The sequence below is a fragment of the Colletotrichum acutatum genome (genome assembly GCF_030867785.1).
Source record: "Colletotrichum acutatum strain CBS 112980 chromosome Unknown BDZ83scaffold_17, whole genome shotgun sequence".
Taxonomy (NCBI): Eukaryota; Fungi; Ascomycota; class Sordariomycetes; order Glomerellales; family Glomerellaceae; genus Colletotrichum; species Colletotrichum acutatum.
This window is the reverse complement of record NW_026849011.1, coordinates 466,272-480,027: the sequence shown is the minus strand read 5'-3', so window position 1 is coordinate 480,027 and position 13,756 is coordinate 466,272. Positions and strand designations below refer to the sequence as shown.

The following is a 13,756-nucleotide window of genomic DNA, read 5'->3' as shown; positions in this document are numbered from 1 at the left end:
GTGCCTTTGACTAGGCAAAACCGAGCTGAAGCAACCGATGCGAAGTAGTCCCGCCGTATGATTGGTGTTATCGTCTAGCAGCGACATACAATGGCGGAAGTGGTTGCAGCCGGCAAGTGGCCCCCTGTCAATCCCGGCGTCATGCGTTGAGCTGTCAGTCTGCAGCTTGAAGAGTCTCTGACGCCGCAATTGGCAGAAAGCGGGAGGATGCGGTGTTGCGTGACGAACCAGATGGAGTGTCGTGTCGCACATAAGACGAGGGGAATCCAGCCATACACGGGTGACGGAACAGCGGGCGATAGTCGACGTGGTCGATCTTATGGGATGATTCGGCGAACCGCTATCAGCCAGGCACCTTTTGGCCTCCCGAGTTGGTGATGTGATGCAAGGATGACATATGGGGGCGGGAGCGATAGCGAATGGCGCAAGGAGTTGGACGCTGATGAGCGACTGGCTGATGGAGGGTGAAAGACACGCTGACAATGTGCATTTGCAAACCCGGTGCCGAGTTTACGGCGAAATATCACAACGTTTGACCGCAAGGTAACCAGACATCCCATCCCTTCCTTGATTGAGGCTTATCGTTGGTCCGGGATCTCCAAGCGCGTTGGCTTGCCTTGCTTGCTCTCAAGGGTCTAGGTGAGGTTGTGGATAGAGCACTCGGGGTCTATGCATCCACGGCGGGTAGGCGTCGGGATGAGCCATCGGTGAAGGGCGTTGGGAGAAGCTATGGCTGTCTTTGCCTCTTCACCGCCCTCTGGCGGCCGGGGGTTCTGTTCGAATCCCCTGCATCTTTGTTGCGGTCAGGGTTTGCTGGATGTTGACCTACTTTTCTTGTATTGTTCTTTTGCAAGGAGCGCGGATAGCTGCCGGTGGGCCCTGTGGGATCTCGCGATGTAGTGCAGTGAGATTTTGTTTTTTCTGTCTTCGGCTCTCGCCGGACGCTGTTGCCCCGAGCAGTGGGATGTGCCTGATGTCCGACGAATACGCACAGGACGAAGACAAGTTGCCGCGGTTAGAGGAATGACTGGCCGATTGTCGGCAAAATTAGATTGCCAGGGTGGAGTTGATCGAGAAGCTTTCAGCAACTTTCTTGGAATGGTCAATGGATGAGGTAAGAAAGTCAGGTCGCAAAAGAGCTTTTCCCTCGAATTTGTCGTTGGCGCACTTGAGGAAAGTGCGTGCCTTGGGCGGGTCGCTGTCGCAGGGTAGGCACGGGATCTTGGGAGCGAGTTTGGGGAAGGAGCTGTTTGTGGGGACCTTCCAATGGAAGGGGAAGGGTGACGGAAAGAGCTGCTACGGTCCACGCCGTTCCTTCTGTTTTGCTGTGCTTCCATGCCCAAGCTTCCTCACGGGATACACCTGCAATTTCGAGACGAGGAGGGCGCACAGTCTTGCGTGTCAATTCACTCTCTCAACCTCTTCCCCCGGACTTTGCATTCGAGAAAATAAGATGTAGCTTTTTCTCTTCTTGGTGCTTCTCTGCTGGAAGCAACACGACGAATGCAATGGTAGTCAAAGGCAAGTCATGAGTCTGAGGTACTTTATTATCATGATGGCAACCAGTCGTCCTGTTGACGCACCTGCTTCATCGGCCTTGCCTGCCCCCGCTTTCCTTCTCAGCCCAACACCAAGGCCCAGCGGTGATCCATGGACGGGGGAGGAGAGGCCGGGTGGTTGGGGGGACCTGAACCCTGCTTGACGGAAGGAGCCCCTGGCCACCCTGACGCGCCCGACCTGATCGTGTCAACTTTCCTTTCCTTGGTGCCTCTGCATACCTTACGTAACTTCCTTATCAAGTTCTCTCAAGAACAGAAGAGCCTAGGGCTCGTTGAAGCATTGAAGTGCTCGAGGGACGGAAGTGACATGGCCTCCCGTCCCAGTTACAGTTGGCGCTGACTGTGCACCAGCACCATCGTCCCGTTGTCGGTGCCAGGTGGGCCCCTTCAAGTTTCTCCTCATTCCATTGAGAAAAGCGAAAAAAGCTTCTGGTTTCCAAGACTGTCGGGCCAGGTCCGGGTCCATGCGACACTGAGCGCCGTCCGTCCTGCCGCTGCTGCGCTCCTGCACCTCGAAGCTCTTCATGGCAGTGGGCGGGTCCTTCCCAACTTTCCCCCCAGGGCCCCAGGCACAGAAAAAAAAACACAAAACTGGGTGATCCGGTCATTTGATGCGTCATCATTGGCTGGGGGCTGACCTGGGGGAAGAAAGGGAATGGGGGTCCAGGGTGGCTTCCAGGAGCGGAGGGGAAAGGCGGCGGGCGGCGGGTGATACGTACCGGCAGCTTTCCCGTCTTCGTCTCGTCAGTCTGTCACTCAAGTCTGTCATTGTCATACATATTGGCTTTGCTGCTGAAAGCATTCGAGTGAATTGCCTCAGTGTTTCTTTTTTTTTTTTTTTTTTTTTTTTTTTTTTTGTCTCTGCGCATTCACTGGCCCGTCTGTTATTGTGAATGAAGCAGAGAATGTGAGTTCATATAGAATAGTCAGATCACACATAGGAACAAGGCTCAACAGCTCCATCTTACAGATAGAATGTAAGGTACCTCATCTTCTTCAGCAATCTGATATGAAACATTCTTGAGCTTGTCAGGATCTAGCCATAGCTTGTTCATTGGGTATATTGTTGACATTCGGTGTACCTGGATGGGATAGGATATCACGACTTGCCAGGTGAACTTTGTCAAACCATCATACTGCGTGACTGCTTACATCTGCCGTCAGCAACAGTTGCCATCATGGTCATGTTATGGCCACAGCATCAAACGCGACACCCTCTCGAGTCTCGGATGAAAAAGTCGAGGTGACAAGAGCCACGCAGACACGGCGCGCAACACCCAAGACAATACGCAAGGCACGCCACCTTAATTACCCCAACCTTTGCCTCCATTCCCCTTGCTGCGGGTGAGGATGCCATACCATACCTTACAGATACCTGACTCTCTCTCCGTGTACGGATACCCAGTACCATAAATGTACTTTTAAGATGCATGAGCATGGTCGTGTACGTAGCATCACGCCAAAAAGCTACCTTAAATCTCAGCCAGAAACAAAGGAAGACACAGCCCTTCCCGCCCACTCTCGCGCGACTCGTCCTGGGGAGCCCCGCGCCTTGAGGCCATACCAGTCTGTCCACCGCCAGTTTTTCCAGAGGTGCTTGGAAGTTGGGGCATCCCGCATGCAACTCTCTGCATTGTGCATTCTGCATCTGTTTGGTGGCTTGCCTTGCTTTCCCCTCCCTTCCTCTCTTACGACTCGAGCACGGCGAACAAACCCACTCGTTCCTTGCCTGCCCGAGAACTACCTACCTGGAGACTAGAGTGGCGATGTGACAGCCCATTCATAAGAAATGCTTTGCAGAGCTGCCGTGCGCCCCTCGTTTCTGGCATGCGGCGATGCGCTGTCGGCTGTCAACGCTCTCTTCTTCCCCGCCCTCGTTCCTGTTCCCGTGTTCCTCGATCAGATGCTTTGATCTTTGACGGCAGTACTATTGCCAACGGACAGTCGCACTAAGACTCTGCGGACCGTCTCTTCCTGCATAAGCTTACCTGACCTTACCTTGCCATAGTGTGCCATGGCACGGATAGGCCCCTTGGATCGTCCATGTCCCCTTGCGCATCTTCGTCCCCCCCCTCGTTTTCCCCCATCGTCTCCTTGCTGCTCTCCAACTCCTCCACGCCTTGCGCGCCGTTCAGTCAAGTCCTGGAGCTTCTGCGTTCGTTGTGAGGCGCAAGATACCTTGTCAGCTTGGGTTCCCTGCAGCTTCGACAGGAAGGAACGGTCCAGGAAGGAACACACATCTGAATTCGTATCTACCTACCCAGGCCCTTCTTTCCTTTCTCAAGCCTACCTTACGCTGTTGGTTCTTTCCTTCCATCCAAATCAACTCGAGGGAAAGTACGTAGCCGGTTAAGGTACTCACCTTCTCGACCGCATAGTCACGTGAAGCCATCACCACATTTCCTCGAGTCTGGCGCGGTAAAAGCTTTTCGACTCAACTTCAGCATCCACGGACAAAGCAAACTCACCAACTCATCACGTCAAATCTGTCACTCGACAAAGGAGCCCACCGGCTTGCGGCAGGGAAAACAACATCCATACGTACTTCGTTCCCCGGGCGCGGCGCATCGACATCATCGTTTCCCATCAACGGGGGGCCACCTGTCTCACTAGCGCGAACGAACCTCCCCCGGCATCCCTGTCGCGTTCCGGCTGATTTGCGCCCATTTGCCAGCGCCGGCCCCAAGGTCACCAGCTCACGGTCCCAAGTCCCCCAAGTCCCCCAACCTGAGGTACGGATAAGTCTCCAAGCAGCACCTGCAGCACCAGCAGCAGGTCGAAGTGTCGAACTCGACTTACGGACCTAGCCGCGTCTCCAGCTTGACCTCTAACCACCTGCAGGTCGCAGTGATCAAGGGTGAGCCACCCTGTCACCTTGACCTTGACTTTGACCTCTCTCTCTTGAGTCTCCCCCCATCCCCGAAAGAGACAAGACAAGACACCACCATCTCCTCAACCCACCCACACCAACAAGAACCGGGACCCTGTCGCCAGTCCACCATCACCTCCACCTGGACCTTCACACCCCCTGGCCCCCGAGGTACTGCAAAAAAAAGAGGCGAGGGCCAAGGAAAAGAAAGAGAGGGAAAAAAACGAGAGTGAGCACAGGCACAAGCTGTTCAATGCCAGCAGCCGGCCAGCCCAGCTCCACCGAAACAGGATCCGGCCAGGGGAATCCAAAATAATTCTGCGTCCGTGTAACACAACAGTGTGTCGCGATCTTCCTCTGCTCCTCGGCCATTCCCTCCTACTTCCCTACCTTGCTTCACACACCTCACCTCGCCTTACCTCTCACCCTCAACCTTACCCTCCCACAACACCACGCTCTTGATTTTCCAACAGTCGCCCTGCCGAATCGTCACCACCGCGATCATCACCGAACGATACCTTTGCCTATCAAGCGATCATCTTCGGCACCCGCACACGATTCTGCTTTTGCGATAGCATCCACCGCACCCTAGTCGCCGTCGCGCTGACGCACCCTCCGATACCTATGTGCAATCCACTCTGTGGGCTTTGAGCTAAAAACTCGGCGCGATGGATCCAAGACAGCCGCCACAGCTGCCCTTCTCGCGCAACGCTGCTTCGCAGTACAGCCGCTCACCGTTTCCTCCATCGTCGAACACGACAGCGACATCGACACCGAACCAGTCGCCATTCCCACCCGTCTCCCATCCGCCTGCGAATAATCCTCCATATGCCGAGCATCAGCGACGCTCCTCAGAAAATCCATACTACTCGTCGGGCCCCAGATCGTTCCCACAAGAGCCCAACTCGGGTCCTCCTCCTCCTTCGGGCCACTCTCGACACCCGAGTGCATCCTCATTACCTGGCGGCCCGCCGATGAATCGTAATATGCCTCCTCCGGGCTCTCCTCCTCAGCCCGGGAACCCACCTCCTCCAGGATCGCATCAGATGGGGCACTATGGCTTGCCTGTGCCAAGAGCTCCGCCTTTGAATGTTGGCCATCCAACTTCATTCCCGGGAGGACGCGAGCTACCTTCGCTACACTCAATACAAAGAACGGGGAGCACCGGTAGTTCAATGTCAATATCCTCCATGTTGGGCGGTCCTCCGGCAGCGCAAAGAGACTCGCAGCCACCGCCTTCGCATTTTCCTGCGCCTGCGACCTCGGCGCCTTCTGGGCCGACGTTCGCGCCGACGATGCAGGCTTCCCCGAGAATGCACTCTGCATCTTCCGACTACCAGCCTTTCAGAAGACCTCAGACACCAGACCATCAGCGCCCGTATGATCCGAGGGGTAGCGCTGCTGCATCACCACAGGGTGCGTATTCGACCACGCCCGAGATGCAGCGGTACGGCACGCCCCAACAGAGCTACCACCAGCGCGGCCCTTCAGCTCAAGATGGTAGAGAATCGAGCCGAATGCCCCAAGGTCCTCCGCCGAGGCCCACGAGCCAGCCAAAGTCGTTCCAGAACATACCGCCGAGGCCTGCTGATATGGGTCGAAATAATGGACCGGAAGAGATGTATCCGAGGCGGGAGGAGATATCTAGAGGCTCAATGGAGTACAACCCAGAGAGACCCGGTCTGAAGCCCATGACCTTTGATGACCGTTACCGCGCAGAAAGGGACCGCCGGGATGAAATCGAATTCAGGGAAAGAGAGCAGGCGAGGGAAAGAGAGCGCAGAGACAGAGCATATTCGGGCGGCGACGGCGGCCGAGGACCTCCTGTGCACCAGGGCGAATATCGGCCCCAGGAAGTTCAGAGAGGACAGCCTCCGTCATTTACTCGGCCCCCGGAGCAGCAACGTGAACAGGGCCCTTGGCCACCAAGACAGCAGCCGCCTTTCGATCAGTCCAGGGTACCGTACGATCCCGCTGGATTACATCCAAGGCATCACGAATACCCTCCGACCTCTGCGCCTGGCTACCCACCTCAGGCTCAGGGTCATCCCGCTCCAGCTCCTCAATTCCAGCAACAGCCACCTCCCAACGATCGGTATCCCCCTCCCAATCATGCTCAGCAGCCCCCTCCAGGCCAGCCTGGGCCACCAGGGCAGCCCGGTCAGCCTGGTCAATCGCACCTGCAGCTACAACAACCACAGCAGCAGCAGCAGCCTTTTGACTCCCCCGAGCGACGGATAAACCACCTACACCCCCAAGCGCAACCGCCTCCGCAACATCGCCGTCTTGTCGAGGAAGGCCCGCCTCCTCCATCAGTCGCATACAGTACGCCTCATGGCCCGCCGATGTACGACTCGCCTCGCAACCGACCTGCTGAAGAGCATCCAAACAATAATCAAAGAAATTTGTTGGCGGTGCAGGAGATTAATCGGAAAGGACGAGTGTCACCATTGCCTCAGGCTGTCCAAGGAGCGCAATCACGACAGCCAGGACCACCAGGACAACTTAGCATCAAGAGCGAGTTCGGTAAGATGTTCTCGGGAATAGGAAGCGGAGTCACCCTTACTGGCAGCCCTGTCAACACAGTAACTCCATCACCATACACAAACGCGAGTCTTGCAAGACGCGACGAAACAGACGGCCCAGCGCACGAGTCTGGACCAGACACAACAGCGCCCAAACCCAAGGGCAGGCGAAGAAAGTTGAAAGAAGATGACACTAAGGGTGACGAGGAGAGCACGGGACGACTGACGCCTGTTGGTCGAGCAAAGCGCCCGAAGACTCATCAACACCATCACCATCAGTACGTCCCGGTTCCCTCTGGTCTTTCTACAACGACTAACGACGACAGCCATCATCACCATCACCACCATGGTCATCATGCTGTCGATCACGCCAACGCCCCCACCCCTACTCCCAGTGGCGGCACGCCTTTCAAGAACGTCAAGGGAAGCACTCCCATCCCATCCCCGACAGGACTGGCGAAGGACTTACCGGCTGCTCATCACCACCATGCTCCTCGACCAGCGCATCAGCATACACACATGAAGGAGGCACCCGTAAAGCAGGCCGTGCAGAGCCCGACGAATGTTCTGCCTCCCAAGCCGAAGACGATTGTAACCTCAAAGGCGGTGGTCGAATCTGTTGCTCACTTGCCGCGAACTCATCTAGGCGATGTGCTCTATGAACCCAAGCTCAGCCCCGCGAGACAATTGCCAAATGTTCCATCAGGCCGCGGATTCTCCTCGACCCCCATGCCACTTCCATGGAATGTCATCAAGGACAAGGAGAACTGCACACTCACGGTGAAGGTACCCAAGGTGCACCTGACCTCGGCGGCGAGGGAAGAGATCACGGCTCGCAGAGCATTATGGGGCACAGACGTGTACACGGACGACTCAGATGTCGTTGCTGCCTGCATTCACGGCGGATGGATTCGGGGCGAATGGGCTGATGATGTGGACGTGGCAATGTTGGACCTCGATCGCGGTATCAATGCCCCCGAAAAAGAAGTTCCTGCAACGAAAAGACGCAGCAAGGAAAAGGACAAGGAGGAGAAGGCTCGGTTGGAGGCCAACTCGGCCACATACCTCGACAAGCCACCAAGGACAGGCCCCGTCACTGTGCCCGTCGATCGTGATATGCATGTGAGCCTCGTGGTCCTCCCACGACTGGATAAATACGGTAGCACTACCCGTTTCGGCATTCAGTCGCGAGAATTCGGCGGACGATACAACGGTCGACAGTCGGTCCATGACGGCATCAGCTACATGATTACGGGTATTCGTTGGGTCACGAATGGTGCCGGTACGCAAAACCGTCTCCGTGGCAAAGGCCGCCGAGAGCGAATGCGCAAGGCCATGGGAGAGATGCACTCGGCCAGCCGAGGCCTTAATGGGGCTGAGCTGGAGCGCGAGAAGCTTCGCCTGAGCAAGATTCGAGGCGAGATCGTCTCCGGCACCTGGTGGAAGAGGAACCAGGGTGCGCGCGCCCCTGGTGAATACAAGGAAGAAAGAGCGCCGAGCGATGGAGACAAGGAAAACAGAATCGACGGCGAGAATCCTCAAAGTGCGGCTCGCAAGGCGAACGGGGCCATCACCAATGGCGCTTCGGCGACCGATGACGACAAGATGGATATGGATAATGCTGTCGCCAAGGTCTCTGACGTTCCGGCTGCTTGAGATATCTATCACGGCTTGATCTGGAGACGAATAGCATATGAGCATTGGGCAGCGGATGACAAAGTTGGAGTAGTTTGTAGGAGTAGCGCTGGTTATAATACCCAATACTTTTTGAATACTTGAAGTAGTACGAAATCATGAGATGGTATCTTGATGTGATTATGGCGACTAGTTACTCTACACTGATGATACAACTGCGAGAGGTCTTCATTCAAGTCTTGTTGACAAGCAGACCCTGATGACATCTTGCCTCACTTTGCAAAGTGTCGAGAGTATTCGTCCTTGTCGAGATCAACTCTCTCTCTCTCTCTCTCTCTCTCTCTCTCTCTCTCTCTCTCTCTCTCTCTCTCTCTCTCCCTCAGAAGCGCCCCCAACTTCCAGAAGATGAGAATATCGTTCACGGGCATCTAGAAATCCGTCACGCGACCGTTGTAGCTCCAATCACCGCCAGACCCCCAACGAAGCGGCTCCCGCTTGGGCCCGCCGACCTCGCCGGTGCGCGGGTTGACGTCGCCCTCGAACTCTGCGGGGGCGCCGCGGACGTAGTTTGGGTGCATTGTGTCTTCGTCCGTTGCTGCGATTGTGGGGGTCGTTGTTGCGGTAGCCGTAGGTTCGGGCGCGGTTGCTGTTGTGGTCGCTGTTGTGGTAGTTTCGGTTGCGACGGTAGAGGAGGCGTCGGCAGGAGGTTCGGATTGCTCTTCGACGAGGTGTTGGAAGGCGCTGGAGACGGAGGCCTGGCGCTGGAGACGCTCGAACTCGGCTTGTTGGTCTGCTGGGAGGCGCGGGGGCGCGGGACCGCGGGAGAAGGCTGAGGTTGAGGAGAGGCGGGCTGGGATTGAGGGCTTTGAGAGGTTGAGGAGGGGGCGGAGGCGGAGGAGGCGAGACATTTTGGGTGTTTTGGTCGACTTGGGTTTTTATCCACTAGATTTGAATTGTGGGAGTTTGGGTTGGTGGAGGTGAGGTGTAGATTCGTCGTCGGTGGTAGTGGTGGTGATGTGAAGAGTGCGGGATTGGGGATGGACGATTTCGGGACGATGGCGAAAATGCTCGGTAAAAGAAAAATGTCACAATGTCATTGACGCGGGTTGGTCGGAGCGCAGTGCAGCGCAGCAGCGCGGGAGGCGTTTTTTGTTTGGACCCTTGCTGGCAGCTGCACCCTTGGGTTTCCCAATGGGCCATCCCATCCATGGCTTTGGGCTTCCGGTGGCGGAGGCGGATGGGGCCGAGGTTTGCCGTTGCGGAAGCTCAGAGGTGCCTGGACAGGTCTCGAGGTACCGGATGTATGACATAATGGTATGCCCGTGGGCGGGCTCTCAACTCTGTGGTCATGAAGTTTGAACCCTTATATCAACTTATGGTTTGATTCTACGATTCATCAGCAGCTCAAGAATCCAACTCATTTCCAGCTAGAGTTCCCTATCATTGTCACTAAGGTACTGCGGCCATTATCGTTAATTCGATCTGAGTAAAAGCCCTTCCTCTTACTAATTATCTATTGAGGTATATTCCTCCTATAATACATGTAGAGTACCGTTAAATTAGGTAGGTAGGGATGTGTTGATGTTAAGTGACGGTCGATGATTTTATTTCCACGGAACTTACCTGTCTTGCTTTCGGTACCTGCCTCAGATCGAACTTGCAGAAGACCCATTCGATGCTGGGCTTCCGTTTCCAAGCTCGAATTCTTACTCTTATGTACATCTTCCCAAAAGGAAAGTCTACTTGGTACGCGCGACAGGCCTAAGTACGAGATACGTGCCTGGCTGCTGGTCCCTCCGTCTGCGCCCGGGCACAAGAGCTATTCGCATCAGCCAGCCAAGCCGCCATATAAGCGAGCTCTTGATTTGCGCCTAGTTTTCAAGCCTGAGAGAAGTATCGTCTCAGAGGGATCAGTCGGGAGACAACTGCAGGCAGCATGTCTGGTCAAGGGACAGACTCGACGAGGCGAGTAACTGCTTCATCAGCCATCTCAGAAGGTCTCTGGTTTAATATTTACAGACCCCACCATCAATATAGACACCTTAAATTACCTTACCTTCTCCATCACCCCTCGACGTGTATTGCAAATAGAATACACCGAGACACATGAGATCTCACTTGTGACGAAGAGCTGTTTTGAAATTTGGGGATAGCTAAACAACTAGCCTAGAACAAGTCAATGGCATGTTTCTAAGTCTGACGGCCGATTATTGCGACGGGCAAGTGGGTTGACTGCGGGTGCTTGGGCAAAGAAAACTGAAAAGTGCCTTTCTCCGCCTTTATATTCAGAAACCCTTAGTTCGAGGGGTTGATACGTGATTCGCGATAGAGCCCTTTCCATCTGCCGCCCAACTCCCCCGTGACTCGACCAACATCGATGTTTCACGGCAGCTTATGTTCCCTTCGCCCTCGGTAGCGACCGTATCATAGCTCCCGGATCACGATCTTTCAACTCCTTCAACGGGCATTGATGGATATTCTCTGCCAAGGCCACCTGAACCCAAACTTCCAAGACGGCACTATATGCAATCTTTCACATGACTGGCGGGCTGGAGCTTTCAGGAACACCTTATTCTGGGAGGGACCGAAGATGGATGGCACTGATATGAAGCGCTCCAATCATATTCAGACATTCTCACGTCTGCGTCTCTGCCATCCCGACTCACCGGGAATCCCAAGCCCGACACGCGAGCTGATGACCACCCCCTGGTAAGCTTAAACCCACGACGGCAACCCCGGAGAATTAAGCTTCAACGTCCGTCGGCTCCAGGAACGCACCCGCATGGCGAAGTACAGCAGTTCACATGCAGCTCACGGGATCAGCTTTACGTGAGCACGTTTTCGTATGTTCTAGCTCGCTTCGATACCAGGTTTCTGAGAATGCCGATACAGTCACAGCAGGATCAGCCAGCCAGAATAGACTCGCATGTTCACATTCACAATCCTCAGTTCCATGATTACCATCATCCAAGGACCATGCCCGGCGCGTGGTCTCCATTGTGGGGTGTCCCCCGGACCCCCGCTCCGGCAGGGGCAACGTCCGCTAATCCCACCAATCCCCCACCTCCTCCGATATTGCGGTCTCGAATCTTGGCAGAATGGCTGGTTTCTCTTTCGCCGGGCAGACCGTGAACGGCAGGTCAACGGTCCACTTTGAAGACAACGCCGAGTCGTCTGGCTGTCTCTGTCCCTCCAGCATGTCCATACTATGAGAGGGTTTCCAAGAAGGATGAATCCGAAATTGGAGGGGAGGGCCGTAGCTCCTGGCGCGTCTGATCTGATGGGTTCGCTTACACGGAGAATGGCTGTCCCTACATGCGGCATGTACGATGGTCTCGGAAGATGACTTACACGGCGATGCCCTACCCCTCCCTTCACGCCTCCATGAACGACAACCTTCGACAATCGATATAAATCTCCCCATCCACTCCCTCCTTCATAAAGTCCTCCCACCGGCTCGTCCTCGAACCTCATCCTCCACAGAATAAGGACTCCAAGTCCACCCGCCATCACGCCCAAAATGCGTCTCCTCTCAACCCTAACCTCCCTCCTCGCACTCGCAACGGCACCCCTCGTCACAGCCTTCACAAACCCCATCCGCCGCCCCGGCGGCTCCGACCCGTTCCTAACCTACTCGGGCGACGGCTACTACTACCTCCTCTCCACGACCTGGTCCACCGTCGAAATCGCCCGCTCCACCACCATTGAGGGCCTCAAGACCGCCGCCAAGAAAGTCGTCTACTCCTCCGGCGACGCCTCGCGATGCTGCAACGTCTGGGCGCCCGAGGTCCATTGGTTGGGGAACCGGTGGTATATCTACTTCACGGCCGGCGGGAGCGCGAATTTGGATAATCAGAGGATGCATGTTCTGAGGGGTACGTCCACCTGACTCTACAAACCACCCTCTCTACCCTCTCTCTCCTTCTCGTTGCTAGCTCAGAGGGTATCACGAGAGCTCCGTCACTAACATACAACAGGCGGCACGACCCCCTGGGACGCCTACACCTACGTAGGCCGCATCGGCCCCGACGAATGGGCCATCGACGCCTCCGTCCTCCGCACCCCCTCCCTGGGCGAATACCTCGTCTTCTCCTGCTTCCACGGCGCAACCTATCAATCCATCTGCATCCAAAAGCTCAACACAGACTACGTCTCCACCAGCGGCTCCGTCGCCCTCATCTCCCAGCCCACGCAATCCTGGGAACGCGTCTCCCACCCCGTCAACGAAGGGCCCGCAGCGCTCTACTTTGGCGGGAAAACCTACCTCGCGTATTCGGCTTCGTACTGCTGGTCCGCGTCGTATTGTCTGGGCTTGTTGACCTGGGACGGGAGCAGGGCGCCGACGGACCCCGCGGCGTGGACGAAGGGGAATGGGTGCGTGTTGAGTAGTGGGAACGGGCATTATGGAACGGGGCATAATAGTTTCTTTGCGAGTCCGAAGGGGGACCAGACGTGGATTGCGTATCATGCTACTGCTAACAGTGCAGGCGCGTGCGATGATAGTCGGTATACTATGGTGCAGATGCTCGGGACGCATAGCAATGGGTCGCCTAACTTTGGGACGCCTGTTGCGTTTAGTTATGCCTATGGCGAGCCGTCCAAGTAAGTCTGGGATGAAGGGGTGGCGTGAGATGTTGGAGGGGGTGAGAGGTAGGGGGTTGACGACTGATGCTGTGGGTGAAGATATGATGGAATGAGACGATGGTTCGAACGAACGGATAAGGGGAAAGTATTTGAGAGTTGACGCTCGATTCTTGTAAATACTTTGTTGTTGAAATTGACGTACATAAAAATCGCCTTCATCTGGAAAATGATTATGATTTTGCGAGCCGATTGGCGATTTCCTACGAGAAAAAGTAAGGATGAAATAACGAGACGTCTCTAACCCAATATGACTCTATTACACCATGAGATCAAGGACATAGGATGAGATTCTTTGGGTTTGGTAGGAACTTGGGATCAAATACATGAGATCGGAATACTTGTGACCTGGCATACGTATGACTGACTATCGTGAACCTCGAGAGATTATGGCCAGGTGCCTTGTTTATGCCCACATTAGCCGCACGCAATCTCGAAGGCTTCACAGGAGTTTGATCAAGTTACATGCCGGTGGCAAGTGAATGGTATTAATTATTCTGGTCATCCTATTTCCAACTCGACTGCCG

At 55.3% G+C, this 13,756-nt stretch overlaps 4 protein-coding genes across 4 annotated transcripts; 2 read left to right on the top strand and 2 right to left on the bottom strand.

Annotated features, from left to right (window-relative positions):
• Positions 1 to 527: 527 nt before the first annotated feature.
• Positions 528 to 1,462, bottom strand: BDZ83DRAFT_129429 (uncharacterized protein). Its single transcript, XM_060501202.1, has one exon. The coding sequence runs from the start codon at positions 1,335 to 1,337 to the stop codon at positions 804 to 806; it is 534 nt and encodes a 177-aa protein (XP_060368561.1). The 5' UTR covers positions 1,338 to 1,462; the 3' UTR covers positions 528 to 803.
• Positions 1,463 to 5,096: 3,634 nt separating this feature from the next.
• On the top strand, positions 5,097 to 8,609 carry BDZ83DRAFT_570506 (histone deacetylation protein Rxt3-domain-containing protein; the record flags this gene model as incomplete). Its single annotated transcript, XM_060504310.1, has 2 exons — positions 5,097 to 7,231; positions 7,280 to 8,609. 2 exons carry the CDS (start codon positions 5,097 to 5,099, stop codon positions 8,607 to 8,609), a joined length of 3,465 nt encoding a protein of 1,154 aa, XP_060368560.1.
• A 407-nt stretch (positions 8,610 to 9,016) lies between these two features.
• BDZ83DRAFT_534996 (uncharacterized protein) lies at positions 9,017 to 9,403 on the bottom strand (the record flags this gene model as incomplete). Its single annotated transcript, XM_060503345.1, has 2 exons — positions 9,017 to 9,130; positions 9,314 to 9,403. Coding segments are annotated over 2 exons (204 nt in total), but the record flags the coding sequence as incomplete, so codon positions are not given.
• A 2,616-nt stretch (positions 9,404 to 12,019) lies between these two features.
• BDZ83DRAFT_692981 (family 43 glycosyl hydrolase) lies at positions 12,020 to 13,194 on the top strand (the record flags this gene model as incomplete). Its single annotated transcript, XM_060511329.1, has 2 exons — positions 12,020 to 12,463; positions 12,566 to 13,194. The coding sequence occupies exons 1-2, from the start codon at positions 12,109 to 12,111 to the stop codon at positions 13,192 to 13,194; spliced, it is 984 nt and encodes a 327-aa protein (XP_060368558.1). The 5' UTR covers positions 12,020 to 12,108.
• Between the last annotated feature and the right edge of the window lie 562 nt (positions 13,195 to 13,756).

Coding starts and splice junctions, on each gene's coding strand:
- BDZ83DRAFT_129429 (XM_060501202.1), bottom strand. CDS start 1,337: ATGGAAGCACAGCAAAACAGAAGGAACGGCGTGGACCGTAGCAGCTCT.